The sequence below is a fragment of the Eptesicus fuscus genome, chromosome 13 (genome assembly GCF_027574615.1).
Source record: "Eptesicus fuscus isolate TK198812 chromosome 13, DD_ASM_mEF_20220401, whole genome shotgun sequence".
NCBI classification, from domain to species: domain Eukaryota; kingdom Metazoa; phylum Chordata; class Mammalia; order Chiroptera; family Vespertilionidae; genus Eptesicus; species Eptesicus fuscus.
Window position 1 is genome coordinate 23,104,384 of NC_072485.1, and position 21,245 is coordinate 23,125,628.

At 41.0% G+C, this 21,245-nt stretch overlaps 1 protein-coding gene across 2 annotated transcripts in view; it reads right to left on the bottom strand.

The window, feature by feature from the left end:
- Positions 1-11,706: 11,706 nt before the first annotated feature.
- The window catches only part of C13H11orf97 (chromosome 13 C11orf97 homolog), a 22,348-nt gene continuing 12,809 nt past the window's right edge, over positions 11,707-21,245 (bottom strand). For both annotated transcript variants that reach the window (XR_008557862.1, XM_028156985.2), the window contains exons 3-4: positions 15,330-15,455; positions 11,707-11,844 (exon numbers count right to left, since the gene is read on the bottom strand). Coding sequence is in view for 1 of the 2 variants with exons in the window: in XM_028156985.2 (XP_028012786.2) it covers positions 11,840-11,844; positions 15,330-15,455 (131 nt within the window). In the remaining variant the exon portion in view is untranslated. The remainder of the gene's footprint in view (positions 11,845-15,329; positions 15,456-21,245) is intronic.

Genomic DNA, 21,245 nt, shown 5'->3' on the forward strand with positions numbered 1-21,245 from the left:
TGCTGTGCTTGCTTTGGAGGGGTCGTGTCTGCATAGGGAGCTGGGCTGAGCCTTCCACAGAGAGGCCCTGGCATCTCAAAGGATGAGAACAATTAATTTGTTGAGTCTTCTGTTAAGCTCATACCTCTTACTTGTTTTGACAATAAAATTCCTTACTACTTTCTCAAAAAAATTTTTTAAAAAATAAATAAAAATATAAAAATCAAGTCAAGCCTTGGCCAGTGTGGCTCAGTTGGCTGGGCATCCTCCCATGCACCAAAGGGTTTCAGGTTCGATTCCCAGTCAGAGCACATGCCAGAGTTGTGGGCTCAATCTTTGGTGCGGGACGTGCAGGAGGCAGCTGATCCATGTTTCACTCTCACGCTAATGTTTCTCTCTCCTCCTCTCTCTTCCTCTCTCTCTAAAAATCTAAAACAACAACAACTCCAGATAGTAAATGCCTCTTTAAGAAATGGTTTCAGGTGGCCCTGCCTGCTGGCCTGCTGTAACCGTTTGGGAGCTGGTGTGAAGTGCTCTGACTACTAGTATACCCATCAACCTAGTAACACTTTCTTCTACACACTAACACCCCTTTCCTAATGTTTCTATATATTTTTTATTTCATAGAATCATTTTCAAGCTATTTAAAAGCAAATTGTCATTGAAACCAGGAACTTCAGTGATTCTCGACTGTTATTTTTAATTAAAAAGAAAAAAGCTATAAATGCATAAATAACCTTTTTCAACCAAATGAAGGAAAGGACATATTGGCTTTTCTTTTCATGCAAGTCATTAATCTATACATTTATGCACCTTCCTTCCCTACTTTAGTTAAGTCAGACATCATAGATAGATTTGTGTCCGGTGCATGGTAGGTAGGCATTTGGTAATGTTAACCTACTTGCTTGCTTCCTCCCCCTACTCCATGTTTTCCCTCAAGTTCTCCAGATATTCCCATTAAACCAGCAGAATGGCTCAGATCTCATGAATATCAGTTTCCATTGTGTTCACTTACCTTGGTTGGGTGCAAGACCACAAATTGCCCCTACTTTAGTCTTATCTTGGTGTGTGGGGGTGGGGTGGGGGGGGAGATACCTAGCAGGAAGATATGGCTGGGTCAGTGGAAACCAGTCATGACTTTTCTACAAACTAGTCATGCACCACATAAGGACATTTCAGTCAGTGACAGATTGTATATACTAGTATGGCCGTGGTCCTATAAGGTTATAACAGCTGAAAAATTCCTATTGCTTAGTGACATTGTAGCTATCAAAAGGTCATATAGCACAATGCATTACCTTTGTGGTGATGCTGGTGTAAACAAACCTACTATACCACCAGTTATATAAAAGTACTAGAGGCACAGTGCACGAAATTTGTGCACTCGGGAGGGGAGGGGGTCCCTCAGCCTGGCCTGCGCCCTCTCACAGTCCGGACCCCTCGGGGGGATGTCCACCTGCCAGGTCTAAGCCAGCAGTCAGACATCCCTCTCAAAGTCCAGGGCTCTTGCAGTCCAGGACCCCTCGCTCCTTACCACCCGCCTTCAGTGGAGGTGGGAGAGGCTCCCGCCGCCACTGCTGTGCTCTCCAGCTGTGAGCCCGGCTTCTAGCTGAGCAGCTCTCCCCCTGTGGGAGTGCACTGACCACCAGGGGACAGCTACTGTATTGAACATCTGCCCCCTGGTGGTCAGTGCACTTCATAGCAACTGGTCGTTCCGCCATTCCGTATATTTGGATATTAGGCTTTTATTATATAGGATAGCACATGTAATCATGAGCAGTATGTAATACTTGATAATGATAACAAATGATTACGTTACTAGTGTATGTATTTTCCATTTGATACTTTTTATTTCAGAGTGTACTCTTTCTATTAATTTTTTTTAATGTTTGTTGTAAATAGTGTTCAGTGTTACATGGGCAGCAGCCTCACCAATCTCATCTTTACCTTGTCTCCTGAGTTTGTCGTTTCTCTTGAGTTTGATTTAATCTCATGTTGTTTTGTACAGAAACATGCTGTACCGGCTTATAGCCTAGAACAATAGACTATACTGACTTGGCTTGTGTAAGTACACAAGATGTACTTTCTCTTAAGATGTTCGCACAAGGACAAAATCATGTAAGGGGCACATGACTGTACTGACTGAAGATCATACACGTTGATTTATTCACAGGGCAATGGTTTGTTCTTATTTGAAATGAATGGAGAGGAGGAGGATTAGGGAGGAAAGGTGTTATGGGAAAGTAATAATGCTAGGTGTTCTTATTTATTCATTTAACCAACTGGGAAACTGGGATGAAAAACACTACTTCTACCTTCAAGAATCTATAAGAGAAACAGACCAGGGAGAAGGAAGGGATCATGGAAGGCTTTGAGAAGATGGCTCCAGGAATAATTAGGAAAGATTGAAATGGGGGTGTTCATCTTAAAGGGAGCAGCATATGCAAAGGCCAGGCAGTGAGGACTAGGACAGTAGGTTAGGAATTACTAGGGTTCTGTTTGGCCAAGGAGATGGAGTTTTATGCTGTGGAAAGACCTTGAAAGATTTTAACAAAGCAAGGGAGCAAGGCAGAAATCAGTATTTTTAAAGGCTTATTTGTGAGGGGAGGTGATATATGGAAGGGGACAGGAGGTGGGCTTCTGGTGTGCTGACCATGTTTATTGATATAGGCACTGGCTAATGGGTGTGTTTGCTTGGGGAAATTCATCAAGCTACGTGCTTACATAGTATAATATATATATGTTATACTTTAGTAAAATGTTTTTAAGAACAACCATTTTGTTGTTAGTAAAGGATGAATTGGGTATTAGGGAACCAGAATAAGAGTAGAAATAAATGCAGTTGCTGTTATATACACGGAGTGGCCAGATTATTATGATCTCTGAATGCATAATAATCTGACCACTCTGTGTATATCCTATATAATAAAAGGCTAATATGCAAATTGTCCCCTCAACCAGGAGTTCAACCAGCAGGCAGGCCGGCTAACCGCCCATGTCCTCTCCCCATGGCCAGGCTGGCCAGACCCCACCCATGCACAAATTCATGTACTGGGCCTCTAATATATATATGTGTATATATGTATACACACACACACACACACACAGAGTGGCGAGATTAATTATGCGTTCAGAGATCATAATAATCTGGCCACTCAGTGTAGATGTGAAACAAAAAGCTGCCTGAACTAAGATACTAGTTGTGAGAAGAAGAAAGAAAATTAAAGGAGAATAGGGCATTAGGGATCCCTTCCTCCAGTAAGCCTTTCTGGATGCCCATATGCACATATCCATATCCAAGGTAGGCTACATGCCCCTCCTGTGTGCTCCCACATACGCATCTTTCTGTTTCAATCATAACTCCATCCCGTGCACAGATCTAGGCATCCCGTAGTATTCAGCACCTCAATGAATACTTACTGAATTTGAGTGCTCTTAATGTCTTACTGAAATTACCTTTTGGTATCTGTGCTCCCACTAGAATATGGGTAGGTATCAGGAGATACTGGCTATATGAATGACTTGCTGTGGCCTTAATAAGCCCCTTAAGCTTTCAGTGTAAAATGCTACACGTGTACTAATCAGAACCCTCGTGACGGGCATCACATACTCAGGCATCACATACTCTCACTGACCCAACCTGGATCAAGAGCTCATTCTTGAAGCAATCACTGTAATCAAGGGACATCGCTGTAGACCCTCTTTTGGAGCTACAGAGTGGAATCAGCTCCATTTAAACCTCAAGGCCTAACAATGGGGGGGGGGGGGGAGAGTGGTTCTCCAAAGGAAAATATACTGTTATCTGAAGAAGAGGTGGGTGTGCAAAAACAACATAGCCTGTGTAAATTATTATTATTCTAAACTAGAGGCCCGATGCACGAAATTCGTGCAAGGGGCTCAGCTCTCGCAGCCATGGCAGCTGCCCTCGGCCCGCAGCCCCGGCTTCGTCCAGAAGGTCATTCGGCTGTCCAGTCTAATTAGCATAGTACGCTTTTATTATTATAGATGAACTCTAAATCACCTTAGAACTCTAAACATTCTATGATTCTTTTTAACTTGGTAACAATCAACACACAATTCTGTGTGTACTGAAAAGGCCTCTTCGCTTCCACAAAATGTTACACAGAAAAACTAGCTTTCAGTGGCAACATGAGGACAATGAGGTCAGGTATAAAGGAGGGCTTTTGGAACCTGAGGATTGATAAAGCAGCAGAGAGGAGAGCTTCAGACATCAAGGCTCATTTTTTTCAAGCTGAATGAGTAATCACTCACAACGTGTCCAAGAATGACCTATTCAGTTCCAAAATGCAATATAGGACACAATTCTCTGGGGGCAAGAACCAGGCCAACTGTGGTTCCTAACAGTCTAACGCGTTCTTTGTTCCTCCCCAGGGGAGTGGTTCGTTTTAAGCCTGTCCTGGTGCTCCTCACCAGAGACATTAGGTGTTCCCTAAGGAAGCCCCCGGACACACTCCAAGTGCTTAGGGTCTTCCCCGCAGCACCCAGCTCTGTCAGCCTGGGCTCCAAGAGGCTACCCTCAGATGATTGCTAATTTTTATTGGACCTGAGATTTCTGTGACTTAATATTGACCTGAAAAGTATACTTTAAATTTTGTTATTGTTTTTTCTTGAAGAAAGAAAAGAGCAATTCAGAGTCCCTCCCAGTATGATGTACTTACTGGGAAACGGGGAACAACCAGTGAGCAGGTGTGGTCAGGAAGGTTAATCCATATGCAAAGAGGTAGAAATTGTTTCCTTTGGCAGATGAGTATGAAAATGATTGTTAAAAATGATCAAGAATTGTGTAAGTTCCACAACACAATTGTTATTGCCTGTTAAGTCCTTGATAGAAAAATCCTTGTTTATCTAAGTGCAAAGAACATACTGACCATAAAAGACATTGTTATGAATAGTTAATATGAGAATGTACTATGCTTATTGTAGGGTTTTAGTCTTTTGTACATTCAAGTTTTTCCTGTACACTTACTTGACTGAACAGGTAATGCAAGAATTTTGAATGTTCAGAAAAATGTATGTATGTTGCCCTAACCCAGTGGTCAGCAAACTGCGGCTCGCGAGCCACATGCGGCTCGAGAGCTTCGGTTTGCCGCTCTGTTGACTAATGAGTTTGCCGACCACTGCCCTAACCGGTTTGGCTCAGTGGATAGAGCCTGTGGACTGAAGGGTCCCAGGTTCAATTCCGGTCAAGGGCATGTACCTTGGTTGTGGGCACATCCCCAGTGGGGGGGTGCAGGAGGCAGCTGATTGATGTTACTCTCTCATCGATATTTCTGGCTCTCTCTCCCTCCCTCTCCCTTCCTCTCTGTAAAAAAATCAATAAAATATATATTTAAAGAAAAAAAGAAAAATGTATGTAACGAAATTTTGACGAAAGTCAGATATGTTTGTATGATATTTTAAATATTAGGGGGTTTACCTCTGAATTCTTGTTAAAATACAGATTTTCAGTCACATGTAAAAATTATAGAAATCATGACTCACACAAAAGAAAATTATCTTTTATTTTTTTAAGAAAATTATTTTGACAGTGAAACGAACATGTTAATATCACACAGTGTAATATGTGTGGTCCAAGTGTAGGGTAAAAGTGGCCTTTCCAAATCCTCTTCAGGTTCACCAGTACTATCCTCTTACCCCCACCCCAAAGCTACTTGGGTCCTCAGTCAAGTGAGCACAAATCCTGCAAGGTCAGGAACTTCAACTTATTGGATCTGAGCCTACGATGGCACCCGCCCTGTGTCAGTACTTAACGTGTGGCCACGCTCCAGGCAACCAGACCCTCACTCAAGGAGGCAGCCCAACTCTCTGAAGATGGAGGAAGGATCTTGACTAGTCTCCCTTCCCCCTGTCCTGACCCACTTTTCACACAGAACCAGGCCACAACTCACAAAAGAAAATGGAGGGGAAATGCATTTCCCCCAGAAGTCAGGTAATTCTGCCCTCACTAGCAAATTCCCCCAAACAACCAATCAGACCACAACAGTGGGCACCGAGTTCCATCACACTCATTCCTGTGACTCTTCCCTTAAGAGGGGTCTGAGGGAATTGAAATATTAGGAAATACTTGTTGGATTAAAGTAAACAAAATTAATGACCTATAAATGATTTTGGAAAACTGTGGAAATGCTTGTTGCTCATATAGCAAGAAGAAAAAAAATTCTGAAGAAGTAGGACAGCCAAATTTATCATTCTAGGTTAAGCTTATTGTAGCTGAATACACCACAGCCCAGAAATCTTACATGATGCATGAACGTGAAATCACATTGAAAATGCTCGTTATAACAGGATTCTTTCCAACAGCTCCACAAAGAACCTTTGGTCTGTATTTACCCTTGGTGATGTTTATGGCAACTCAACAAACATAAGGTCTTGGAGAGAAAGGGAAGGACGGGTGAGTGAATAAACACTGCCCGTCTAACTGCATCGCAGGAGCAGCTGCTGTCCTGGCAATGCCTCTGTGCTTTGCATAAAGAGATTTCTTTCTTAAGTGAGCTCCTGTTCAAAGACTAAATTCCCGGGGTCATCCAAGACAGCAGGGAAATGGCAGCAACTCTTTAAATCAGAGACATTCGATGTGAATGACAGAGGGAGACACTGTCTGACCACACTCACAGAGCACACCGCTCCTCACTCCCACCACCGAACAGCTCTCGTGGCCCTTCGGCTCCCTTGAAGCTCCCCTGGGCACATGTCCCAGGCCACAGGGTAAGAAAGAGCTCTGAGAATTGTTGTTAGAGTTTGATAGGATGACCCCAGGGCTGGCTGCGTTCCTTTGAAAAATAAAATACTTTCGTTTTTCCCCCCTTTACTTGGATATACTGTAGACTGAGAATTGTCCTGCAATGACATTTGCAGGACTACATTAGAGTCAGGCCTTGTTTGAGCTTATAAACCCACAAAAGTATAACTTCAAGCAATAACATTTATTGAATGCTGATCATGTGCCAAGCACATGAAGGACAGCTGAACAAATAGACCGACATTTCTGCCATTGTGGGATAGCTAACTACCACACTCAGCCCACCCATTTGAATTATAGCTTTAGAGCAATTCCAGACCTGAAGAATCCAAAGACTGACATGAGACGCTGTGATGTGTTAGGCCAGCATACCATTTCTTGAAGCACCATTTTCCTTTTTTTTAAAAAAAAAAAAAAAAAAATTTTTATTGATTTCAGAGAGGAATGGAGAGGGAGAGTGAGAAAGAAACATCAATGATGAGAGAGAGTCATTGATTGGCTGCCTCCTGCACCCCTATACTGGGGATCGAGCCTACAACCCAGGCATGTGCCCCTGACCAGGATTCAAACCCTGACCTTCTGGTTCATAGGCTGACGCTCAACCACTGAGCCACACTGGCCAGGCCTGAAGCACCATTTCCTTGATTGCTTTGTCACTTCTGCATTGATCAAGTGTCACTGTCAGAGTAGAAAGCTCTTTCAGGCCTCTACCTTTATACCTTTCTCTTGTCCATTTACAGTTAGGTAGGCAAGGTTTGTCAGATTGCCAATGAAATTTTTCAAGTTAAAGGGACGAAGTTTCCTTTGGGGGGGAGGGGTAGATATGAGTCTCTCCCCGCCAGTTTCCACTGTCTCCCTTTTAGTTATAGAGATGTGGAATTATAAACCAGAAGGAAGCCATTTAGCCCACACATGTGCTCCAAGCAAGCACTATAATTAAGTCAGATAAAACTAAAGGCAGTTGGTGGTATTAGTAAGAATTCTTTTGGTTGTAATTATAGTGACTTACTGGTGGCAGCTTTAGAAAAAAAAAAAATAGGTGGGAGGGGGCAAAATTTACTACCATTCTAAGTGGCATCATCTATTGTATAGACACCAGAAAAAATAAGGATTGGTTACTTAACATATGTCCTTTCCATTTACCATCAAAAAGGCATCTGAAAGGTAAGAATATAAAGACTGAAAGTAACTGAGACATGGTAAGAAATAAATTTTGGTAATTTGATGAATAAACAGCATATTATAGTATGATTTGTATTCGACCTTCCTCCTTTAATATAAGCTTTGTCCCATGCCTTTAAATGCATATTGAAAACATGACTTTATCATGGTTTCACCATGTCACACACGCACAAAAATCTGTAGTTGCCTCTGGTTGGAATTCTCTCTAAAAATAGGCACACCCTGGGCCATACCCTATATAAGGAAAACCACCAGTCAGCAGCCCTGCTCATGCACACAGTTTTAGTATCTATTTTAGCCCCTTACTTATTTTTTTAAATTTTATTTTGGTGTAGTAAGAACACTTAACATAAGATTTAACCTCTTAACAGATTTTTAGGTGTGTGATACAGTATTGTTACCTGTAGGCACAATGTTGTACAGCCGATCTCCAGAGTGTACTCATCTTGTGCGTAACTGTTGATCAGTAACTCCCCTGTTATGCCTTATCCCATCCCTGGCAACCACCATCCTATTCTTTGTTCCTATGAGTTTTTTATTTTATTTTAGATACCTTATAAATATATACCTTCTCACAGGTTGCGACCCACAGGTTGAGAACCACTGCTGTAGAGCCTAAGACCATCAGAAAACACATATATATACATTACGATTCATTAACAGTAGCAAAATTACAGTTAAGAAGTAGCAACGAAAATAATTTTATGGTTGGGGGTCACCACAACATGAGGAACTGTATTAAAGGGTCACGGCATTAGAAAGGTTGAGAACCACTGATTTAGACAAACATATATTACATAGGAAATGGTCATAATGTATGACTAAGTGAAAAAAATGCAGGTTATGAAATATGTGTAATAGTATTTTTTTTACAAACCTTCCCATTGTATAATTTCTATCTCTGTAAATATTTTAGTTGTAAGATAAAGGATATGTTTATAAGATAAACCAAGGGGTAGATTTCTTCAAAAGACTAAAAAGTTGCCTCTTCAGAAAAATTGTGTCCCCTTTTATGCAGCTAAATAGTCTTCCCAATCATTTAGGCTTTTTACTTTCTACTTCCAATCCTTTTATCTGTGTGGCTCACAGATACTTCTGCCATGACTAGTTGGTCAAATGAAGAAGTGGGTGCAAGCCCTATGACACTAAGTTACCCAGCATGCTATAGCAACTGTCTCTGGCACACACTGAGGACATTCAAGGATTACTGGGGCCTGGAGCATATAACATGAAGAATGAAAGTGAGCAAGTTACAAACACCTTTAGAAGAAAAAAAAAAAAAGCAGCATTTTTGTTTCATTCCTGAACTCAGAAGGAATGCTTCTATGGTATATCATCAAGTGTGAAAATGGCTGTTGGTTTAAGATTACTATAGATTTTTATCACTTTCAAGAAGTGTCCTTGTAATCCTGGTTTTCAAAGAATTTTTATTTATTTATTTATTATTTATTTATATATTTTATTGATTTTTTACAGAGAGGAAGAGAGAGGGATAGAGAGTTAGAAACATCGATGAGAGAGAAACATCGATCAGCTGCCTCTTGCACACCCGCTACTGGGGATGTGCCCACAACCAAGGTACATGCCCTTGACCGGAATCGAACCTGGGACCCTTGAGTTCACAGGCCGACGCTCTATCCACTGAGCCAAACCGGTTTCGGCGAATTTTTATTTTTTTTAAATGCTTACTAAATTAAAAACTCAAAAAAGATCCATCAGATATTGTAATTTTTAGAACCATCCTCTACATTTGGTGTTTAGATGGTTTCAGTTATTTATTACTATAAATAATCCTGGCATGGATAACCCTGTACATGAATCCAGTTAGGAAGATGTGCTATGGGACAATGAAGAACAGAATTTAAACACCAAAGGAACCAGGGCCCCCAAGTGGAAAAGGGATGGATACCCTAGCAAGGAAACAGAAATCAGTCCTCAGTGGAGCACCCAGTCCAAGCAGAGAGTCTAAGAATGAATGGGGCTTGGGAAGGGAGCTGGGATGGGGGTTGGGGGAAGGGGGAAGGAGCTTGATTATTGGGCAGTAGTAAAGTGGAAGAGAGGAAGGAAATCCCTCAGCAAGTTTGTAAAGTCACACTGGGAGCTCAAGTGCAAACAGGACATCATTGCTCATGGGTGAATAATATTCTCCAACCACTGCACTTTTTCTATGTCATCCTAACATACATGCAAAAAGGTTGAGGGTAAGAAGTTTTAGAAGATTAAGATCTTTAGATTAGTAATGCTTTACCCCAACTCCAGGTCATTTTTGGTGTTATATTTCTTGACTAACTTAAGGTGCAATCTCTCCAATTTTAGCCACTGGCCCAAACACTGTTATGGAAGTAGCCAGTGACGCGCGAGTTCCATAAACATGGTGGTGGCTGGAACTGGCTTACACGTAGGATCTCTGCTGGTGTGTATTAGCCAAATGGAAATTTTTATATTTAAATCTGGAGAAGTTTGGACCTTGACTCAGGAGCTTATTGACTGTGTCACAGTGTAAATATTTTTAAGTAGGGAAGGGACATAACCAGTCAACAATCTTTGTTTACCTGACTTGATTTATTACATTAAAACTGAGAAATAGACTTGAGAACTGTAAACTGGAGGAAGTTTTAAAAGGTGATCTTAGCCTAGAGAGGAAGGAGAATGAAAGGGGTGTTGTAACCAGAATACTAAGGGGGAAAATCTTTTTTTGGGAAGTGGTGGTGGTAATTAAATCACAACAGTTACATATAAAATGAAAAATCCAAAAAACCCAAATGTCAAAAAAATAGATTAGTAAGTGCAAAATTTAGTACAAACATATAAAGATTTTAATATAATTATTTAGAGTTAAATTTTAATGAATGGGAAATTATATGATGTTATGTTAAAAGGGATAATAGCCCTGGCCGGGTAGCTCAGTTGGTTAGAGTGCAGTCCCTGTATGCCAAGGTTGCAGGTTCAGTCCTGGTCAGGTCACATAAAGAGTCAACCAGTGAATGCATGGAAGAACGAATGGATGTTTCCTCTCTCTTTCTCTCCCCGCCTTTCCTTTCTTTCTCTAAAATGAATAAATAAAAATTTAAAAGGGATAATAAATATAAATAGTATACAATGTGATTTCAAACATGTAAACTAAAACATATTCATAGAAAAAAAAGAATTAAAATGTTAAAATGTATCAACATGCTATCAATGGCTGTTTCTGGGAAGTGAATTACAGATTTTTTTCCTTTATTTTCCTTTTTTTTTTTAAACTACATATATATTATTTTTGACAACTGGGGGTGGGGTAGGGGAGGAAGATTGGATCTTTCCCCTTCTTTTAACCTCTTTTTAACCCAGTAGTATTAGTAAAATATATATATTTTTTATCTCTCCATAAACTTCCTGGCTGCTTACTATTTAGTGGACAAATTCTAGAAAAACGAAGGGCTCTACCAAGGCTAGCACTAAAACGACTGTTTCTGAGCCAGAGACTTTTCATCCGTGTTATTCATTTACTAACCTGTATAGGTACAGCTGGTTGGATGTTTTGTTTTGTTTGTTTGTTTTTAATAGATGAACATAGTGATACCCTAGTGAAAGATTTAGGTTTATAATGTTTACTTGAAGTGAAGACAATAAATATGCCTTTGTTTTATCATGCTTTATATATTTAATAAAATAATCTGAATTAGAAGCCCAATGTATCCCAACTGTAACAACTAAAATAAGTATATTTTCCTTCATTATTTTCAGGTGCTTAGTAAGCTTTACCAATAGGCTATGATAACTTTGGCTTAATTTATAGATAGGAATTAATACCAATAATAGAATTTATAGACATTTTTTTTTACACATCTTAAACTGTGAAACAAGCTTGGGATTTCCTCTCTGTTTTTCAGACATTAGGAGAAAGAGGTTTCTTCTCAATGGAAAAATGTATTCTTCTTATCCTAAAGTAAAGAAAAACGTGAATAAGTAAGTACGTTTTCACTCTGGGGAAATGCCCTTTAATTAATCCCTACCCCACTTTAATCTAAATTTGATTTGTTCCCAAATGTACTTCATTCCGTAGAGCAGAATGTAAAAGCCACAACCACATGACCCAAGTAACCGAGAAACCACTCCTCCTCCCACGGGAGCTCGTTAGAAGCACAGAATGTCAGACCCCTGGCCAGACCTGCTGCATCCGAATCTGAATTCTAATAAGAGACCCATGTGATCTGTAGGCACATTGAAGCTTGAGAAGCACTGGGCTGGACAACTTCTTTTATATATATATATTTATATTGATTTTTTACAGAGAGGAAGGGAGAGGGATAGAGTTAGAAACATCGATGAGAGAGAAACATCGATCAGCTGCCTCCTGTACACCCCCTACTGGGGATGTGCCCACAACCAAGGTACATGCCCTTTGACCGGAATCGAACCTGGGACCCTTCAGTCCGCAGGCCGATGCTCTATCCACTGAGCCAAACCGGTTAGGGCAAGACAACTTGTTTGCACATGCCACAGACTGAGAAGGCAACTGATCAAAGAAAATAAATGAAACTTGTGAGGATGATGAAAGTGAAACTTCTGTTTGCAGTCTCTAACAGAAATGTGTTTTAGAGCTACAAGTGGATGATCATAATTCTAAATTTAAATTTTAAATAATGTGCGTGAAATATTGGAAAAGTCATAGCTGCAATGATTGTGTTGTTCATGAGAAAGAGAAAAGAAGCCCAAGTGAATAAAAAAAAAAAAAAGATGATAAGTGAGGACTGATTGGACTATCTAAGTGAGTACATTTTATAGACGTTCCTGGAAATATTGTAACCCATGGAAAACCTCTCTTTGAAAGCATTAGTTCCAAGGTGTTTGTAAGATACGCAAAACTTTTCATGACTCACACACTAAAGTCAATAGGTTCCCTCGCTTTTCCCTCTGTTATCTGCGTTCTGTTTAATTTAGCAGTCTCAGGCGGTGGAAAACCCTATACTTATGTGGAGGGGGAGATGTGAGTTAGCAGCAAGAACATTCTGAACATATAGTATGCATTCATCACACTCGTGCCGGTTCATCGTACATTGGTCATTCTCGTGACAAAATGTGATTGAGCACTTAGCCTGCCAGGCCCAGTGCTAAGTTCTAGATACACAATGGTGAGTCAAAGAGACACAGTTCCTGCCGTCATGGGCTTCTGATAGTGTATGAATTACTACTGATCAAATTTTGAAAGTTACCTGTAGATTTTGTTCATCCATGTTATTTCTGTGCCTTGTAACTATCTACCTTTTTTCATTGATAATGAGAAATGTTTAATTCTTAGTTATTGATCTGATTCATATTGACTGATCAGTTGTGATTTGTATACAGATAGTGGCAGTTATTACAGCAAAATGCAGCTAGCAACTTTCTGATGTGAAGCTAAGATAGATAACAGTAACAGTTACATATGATATTATGATCACTATAAGGGCTTGACATGGGCTGGAGATAGAGGGCTGAGGCCTGCTAGGAAGGCAGTCTGGGAGAGTAACAATGAGCAGGAGCCATGAACAAGTCTCTTCTACATTGTATGGATGGAAGTAATGCAATTATGGTCAAAATGAAACATATTTTTAAATCATATGTCCCCAATTGAGGAATTGGGTAATCTATTTTATGTCTTCAAATGAAGGTAATTTTGTTCTTCAAACCAGTCTTATAACATGGCATTTAGAAAATTATTCACCTTGAAAATAAATTGCTTTACAAGTTTGCTTGCAATGATGGATTTACCCACTGTAAGTGGGACCTGACAAATTGGGTAGAAAGTTGAAATCAACAGCCCCCAATGGGCACATAGCCCAGACTTAGGTTGAATCAACCATTGCTTCATGACACAGATATCTTTGTAGATTTTGAGCGTAGTTGCCTCCCAACTTCTAACCCCGCAATCCCATAGCCCTGGCATTGTGCCTGTCTAATCACCACGAGTGGTTCCACCCTTGTTTTCCAGTGACTGGATTCTCTGCCATGATGGCCCAGTGATTCAGAGTATAGTCTCAGAAGTTGGGTGGACACAAAGTTTGTAGTTCTGACCTCAGTACCTCCTAGACATGGGATCTTGGGTAATGCAATGTCTCTATGCCTCAGTTCTCACCTGGAAAACGGAGATTAAACATCTCATCTCATGGGATCATGTGGATTACAGAACTATATAAGACACTGCCATGCCTGGCACATGGTAAATGGTGGCTATTACTACTTAATAAACCCAGGTCTCCATACTGGCTCCTTTTTGCTACATGAATCTCCTATAGCAACAAGGGTTTCTGTTTATTTGATTTTATTAACTTGTGTCTTAGTGGCATTATTTTCTTTTTACTGATTTCATATTCCAGGGGCTGTCTCCCTGGGGACCATTCTCCTTTGCCCCACTTTTGCTGACCTCTCACTGTACTCCAGGTCCAACAGACACCCAGACTTGGTCATTGTTTGTCTCAAAGAGGCAATAGTGCCTAGTGGTTAAAAGCCACAGAAGACTAGCTGCCTGGGTTTGAATCTCAGCACTTCCACTTACCACCTGAGTGATTCTAGTAAATTATTCGACCTTTCTGTGCCTCAATTTCTCATCTGTGAAATGGATTGTATCTGTGTCATGTGATTGTTGTAAAGATGATGTTGTAAAGATGAAAAAGGTTAATATATGTGAAGAATCTAGAATCATAAGTGCTACATAGCATTTGCTATTATGAATCTTACTTGAGTAACCCCAAGCTTGGCACTTACCCCCTTCTCTCTTCTCACTCTGGGGTAACCTCCTAATTGTAGAGATATTTTTAGGATTTGTATACCCAGTTTCATGTCCCTAGACTATCTGGACACTGCTTGTGCTTCTAGGTCAAGACCCCTGCCTTCTCCACATCCTGCCACAAATGTTCCTGGCAGACACTGGCTGTGACAGTGAAGAATGAGGAATATTTTGTTCCAAACTTTGTCTGTGAGGAGCAGTGCACTGCACCCAGCCTGGTGGCCTCTTACGTAAAATAGGGTGAAACCAAGGGAGCCAAGCAAAGCGGTTGCCTTATTCTCCCTTACTTTCCTCACCTCCCTCTCCCCACTTCCACTGGTAAACAAAGGTCATCCATCTGGAAGCAAGATTCCTCCCCACTGAGGCTGACTGTGCGCTACAGTTTCTTACGTGGCTATACAAAGCAAAGGAAAGAGAAGTGCAACTCAGAGCATGAACTCCCGTTGCATACATGGGGTCATTGGTTAGCTGCACTGTTACTGTTTAAATTCCACAATGAGGTAATGTGGCTAACCTAAAAGTAACCAGAGAGAAGCAAGGCAAAAAAAAAAAAAAAGATTAAATTTTGATTGAGAACGTTGATTAAAGCATACACCACTGGTGTGTAACCTGTTCTGTGCCCGCAGGGCTTTGGAGGAAGTCGGGGTATTGGGGTCTTACTTCTCAGCCCTCCGTGCCTTGAATAGTACTTGGCTTGTGGCAGTAAGGTGTTTCTGTTGGGTGGTCCTGGCTTCAAGCCTCCCATGGGGAAATTCCTTTTAATGCTCCAAATCCCTTCCAGGGCCACTGTTAATATTTTCAAAAGCAAGATGATTATTAGCTTATTCTCTTTTTAGCACAAAGTATTTTTAAAATATTTATGTGGTAAATATTTTTTTCAGTCATCTGGGTGACATTTTATATGGTTTGATTAATCAGACCAAAGGTCTTTATTATTTGTTTAATCTTTTATTCCAGTTCATTCATTTCATTATTCCTTACGCAATTAAACTTCTACATTGCTTAATTAGATAATTTAATTTGATCCTTAAGAAGTCGATGAAAACCCAATATGGAAATATAATAAAATGCAGAAAGGTCAAGAATATATAATAGTTAAGATATAGATTTCATTCAGTCAACTTTGTCCCATTCTGATTTTATTTTTTAAACTAGTGGCCCAGTGCACAAAATTCGTGCAGGGGGGGTGGGTGTCCCTCAGCCGGGCCTGCACCCTCTCCAATCTGGGACCCCTTGGGGGATGTCTGACTGCCGGTTTAGGCCTGATCCCACAGGGCTGCTGGCTCCTAACCGCTCATCTGCCTGCCTGCCTGATTGCCCCTAACCACTCTGCCTGCCGGCCTGCTTGCCCCCAACAGCCCCCCCACTGGCCTTTTCACCCCCAACTGGCCCCCCTGCCAGCCTTTTAGCCCTCAACTGCCCCCCCTTGCAGGCCTGATCACCCCCAACTGCCCCCCCTTGCAGGCCTGATCACCCCCAACTGCCCCCCCTGCCAGCCTGCTCACCCCCAACTGCCCCTCCACTGGCCTGATCACCTTAACTGCCCTCCCCTCCTGGCCTGATCACCCCTAACCGCCTCTGCCTCTACCCCACCACCATGGCTTTGTCTGGAAGGATGTCCCGAAGGTCTCCTGGTCTAATTAGCATATTACCCTTTTATTAGTATAGATTAAATCTTTATTGTTGAAAGTATTACATATGTCCCCATTTTTTATCCATTGACTCCCATTACATATGTCCCCCTTTTTTATCCATTGACTCCTTCTAGCCAGCCCGCCCCTGGCCCCAGGCCTTCACCACTGTCTCTGTTAAAGGGTTATGTATATATGCATACAAATTCTTTGGTTGATCACTTCCCACCCTCCCCCTGCCTTCCCTCTGAGATTCTACAGTCTGTGTTCTATGCTTCTATGTCTCTGGATCTATTTTATTCATCAGTTTATGTTGTTCATTAGATTCAACGTATGAGTGAGGTCATGTGATACTTGTATTTCTCAGACAGGCTTATTTTGCTTTGCATAATACTCTCCAGGTCCCTCCATGCTGTCTCAAAGTGTAAGAGATCCTTCTTTTTTTCCTAGAAGTGCAAATATATCTAAAAATAATATAACCCAAAGTGACTACATTAATTCATCCAGTAGATTCAATAATCTTCTAAAAGCCATAAACTAGATGCTGTTTAATCTCCCCTTTAAAGAAACATAAACTCACTAGAAAACACTATAGCAAAATATTTGGAATGTGCTGTCTATACATTGGCACAAGGCAGATTATAGGCTAAAATACTGATACCATTCAATAAGTATTGGTTTAGTAATGATTTGCACTGGGCTTTCCTCCATATCCTAAAGACAATTAATTAGTTTTCAGAGTCAGTCAACACAAATTTGGTGAAAATCTATTGTGTAGAAATCTGTGACCCAAGTCAAGTAAGGTAGTGAATTCAGGTTAGTGCTCAAGTTGTTTTTCCCATTTTGGAAGCTGTAAATTTCAATGACAAACATTTTCTACAGGTCCAAGGATGCCCACTGACATCTGATCCCTCACTAAAGGATTTCATACCATGTAATGATTAGGGGCACAGCTTTTGAGTTGGTAGGAGATCTGGGTTTTAGTCTCTGCTCCACCACCTACCAGTTATATGACTTTGGGCAAGTTATTTAACCCAGTATGTCTCATCTATGAAATGGGGATGATAATAACTACCTTAGAGGATTATTACAAGATTGGGATAAAATGGAGAAAAAGTGCTCTACACTTAATAAATAGAAGCTATTATTTGGAAAGGGACAACAATTTTCTTGTCCAAGTATAGACTTGGATTCTATTTCTAGAGGTGCCGAGAACCAATTCCAGCATGTAATAATTACAAGAGTTTCACCAAAAGGTTGGTGAAGCTTGGGGAGCTCAACAGGGTTGAGTCAAATGTAGTTTACCTGTTGGAAATGGCTAAACGGCACTTCCCCCAAACCTGAATAGGATTGTTAGCTGCCAGACAACTCAGGGCATTTTATTGCCTCCTGTTGGCCAAACACCTGAACAGCTGTAGGCTAGTCCCCAAACTGATAATGCTTCTATACCCTTTGATACCTTACCCTTTGAAGTGTATATTTCCACCTTGCCTTGGGACAAATTGTGTTTAATAAATACCACGGGGTCCTGAGACAAGGAGAGTCTTCAGTTCCCTTTAGCTAAAGCTCCTCTGACCCCCAATGCCTTTCAAAACTATCTTTTGTCCTTGGACTCCTTCTTAATCATCTACGCGCAGCCCCTTTCTCCAGAATGCTGAACCCTTTGTAAGGCTGCGAAAAGAACCCTGGCATTATGGTGCCCTAACGAGGGACACCAACATAGAGGCATCGTGACTGAGCTAATTCTCTGAGCTGAATGCCAACGCTTGCTTCTCCTTCCCTCTCCTGAATAGAGCAGCTGAAGCTATCTGTCAAGATTAGTTTCTTCCTTCTTCTTCAAAGACCTTCAAGGAAAACTCCACAATCTCCTTCTGTCAAGACTTACAAGGTTTAAGCTGTTGCTTATATCTAACCTAAATCTTCCCCCACCATTCAAACCAGGTTCCTCTTCTTCCATCCCATCTAGAGATAGATAAGTGCTGCTCACCAGCCTCTGGGTAGTAGACTCTCAGATCTAGGAGCCCACAAACGATGATTAAATAAACCCTGTGCAAGGCACCCCGTAAGAGACCAAGGAAGCAGATTTAGATTTGTTCTGCACTGTGGGAAGGTCAGGTAAATGGAACACAGTTTAAAATCAGTTGGTAGAACTATGTCATAAAACCATGGCCAATTAGAGAGAAGACCTGCACTAGTCTGATTTAGTTGCGGTCTTTCAGATGCAATCACAGGCATAGCTGGAAGTTTACAACTAAATAGGAAAAATACTTGAAATGCAGATGTTCAGAAATGCATGGGGGAAAAAAAACACCCTAGAAGGATAATATGTGCATAAGTATGTACTGTACTCAAGGGTAGAGGCTGCTGGAAAAAATAGAATTACTTTGATCTGATGTGATGTTTGGATGAAAAAGTTACGAAAGATGATATATTCCACTGGAGAAAGATGATATATTCATCTGGAAAGAAGCGCGGATACCCTCGGAAGCAGCTGCCTCTTTAAAGAGAAATCCAGCTCCCTCAGCTCTGGCCAAGGTCATTGCCACGTGTATTCTAGGACAAGGAAGGAACACAAAGAGGGAGCAGCGCCAGAGACCTGTGTTGGCAGCTGGACCCGAAAGGGAAAAGGGCAGCAGGCACAAGAGAGCAGCTAAGAGAAAGGAATTAAATTCTTTCTCCAAACTCAGAATCTTCCAGACATTCTTCTTTCTCCTCCTCTCATGCCCCCAGCCCTTTCTACTCAGAGACCTTTTGAGGTGGTTTTTTTTTTTTTAATCCCCACACAAGGATATGTTTATTGATTTGAGAGAGAGGGACATCAATGTGAAAGAAACATCGGTTGCCTCCCCTACTCACCCTGACCTGAGATTGAACTGCAACCTTTCGTTGTATGGAATGACACGTCAATCAACGGAGCCACACAGATAGGGCTTAGGTGTGTTTTTATTCTGAATTTTAAAGTTACTAAACCATGCCTTTGTGCTGGAAAGTGCAGCCAATGGGGCCTGGCCTGGTCTTTCAGGGAAGGAAAGCTCACCCTTTAAAAATATTTGTGTTCCCTTCAGCTGTCTCTGGGCTGTGCATAATGAACATCAGAGCCTGAAAAGCCAGTTTAGAGCCATATCATCTATGCCTCCTTTGTGTAAACACGGTCAGATCTGACCAGAGAAAGAAAAATGTAAGTGATTTAAATTTATGTTTGTTGGCTTCCAGGTTCTGTAATTATCTTGACATGCCTTCGGGGGTCGAGTAAATTCCTTGCATATTGTAGGTAAATGAAACATTTTTGTTGAATGAATTAACAAATAACAAACATATCCATTCTCACTGAGCAACATTTTACATTTTCTCAGTTGGTACTAAACATAATAAACCAGACTCTAAATTAAGTTTCCGTGCATTAACACACAGAGAGACACAGATGAGTGGATTTGGCAGGACACTATTGAAAGTCATTGGGAAAGGAAATGTGGAAGACAAAACGAGGAAGCTTCATTAATCAAATTTATCATGACTACTTACTAAAGTCCTACAGGTCTTAGCCAGAAAAAAACAAAAGCCCTTGCAATGTGGAAACATTAAATTAGAATATTAGTTTTATTTCTGCAAAGTCCTCTGTAGAATTTATCAGAAACATATAAACCATTTAAGGATAAATCATTCCATAATGCATGCCTCCCAAACTCACCTCTTCTTTTTAAAAAGTTGTAAGGAGGGGGAAATCTTCAGGGAATCACTGAAAATAAGTGAATGATGATGTCTGCTAAATTCTCATATATCCAGAAAGTTCCATAAGTTGCCCCAAATTCCATTTTCACCTGACAGGAGAGCTGATCAGAAAATTGGATTTTTTTTCCTTTTTCCAGGACGCAGAGAACCTTTCTGTGGGTCCTGGCCCTGTTCTCACCTGTCAGGAATGTGTGTGATGAGAACTCCGTTCTGAATCTAAACTGGGGCTGAAACAGGGGAAATGTGCCAACTTTTGTTTTGGTGTTGGTTTTGGGATGTGCGTGTGTGTGTGTGTGTGTGTGTGTGTGTGTGTGTGTGTGTGTGTAGCGCACGCGCGCGCTAATTGAAGAGAGTACTATTTGCTAACATAGTCCTGTTTTTTGAAGAGGGACAGTATAACTCAATGGTTAATAGCCTGCATTCAAATATCAGCTATTTCAGTGTGTGAAAATGGGCAAGTCACTGAACCTCTCTGAGCCTCGCCTTCCAGATCTGCAAAATGGGAATAATAAGAGCACAGGGTTGTTGCAGGAATTAAGAGAGATAATTTGTAAACACTCTCATGTCCAGAAGACACACTGTCAATGATAGTCATTATGATAATTAGTATTCCCATCATCATTATATATATAGAGACACCCTTCATCTACCTCACCCCTCACCACAGCATCCAATGCTTCTTACTGAGCTCTTATGTCTCTGCTTCAGAATCCTGGAAAAAAAAAATCAAAAGCCCAGAGAATAGAGGGTTCAGAGGCCAGGCAGCCCATTTTTCCTGTGGCCACTGATGCCATTCCCTAAACCCAAGTATGGGGACACAGTAAGCACCACCTAGGACATCTTGGCCATTGCACGGTCTTCACAGCTCTTATTAACTGTTGTCACGGCACAGCCACAAGAACAGATGGGACAGCTCGTGCAGCTGAGGGCCCCAGAAGACTGCACAGCTCCTTATCCCGAGTCCCCTGTTCCTACCCAAACAACAGTATCCCAAAGAAATGTATTGCTCACTCTGTTAGATGTCCATAAAACCTAACTTCTGGATCTTCTGTTTTGTTTTGTTTTAAATAATTTCACTCAACCCAAGGAGAGGAAACTTTTGATCTTTTACCAACCAAAGAAAAAGAGAAAAGGCACATAAATAATTTAAGTCTAATACTTCTGGATACTTGACATTACTACCTCAGTCACAATTAAAACACGATATAATTTGAGT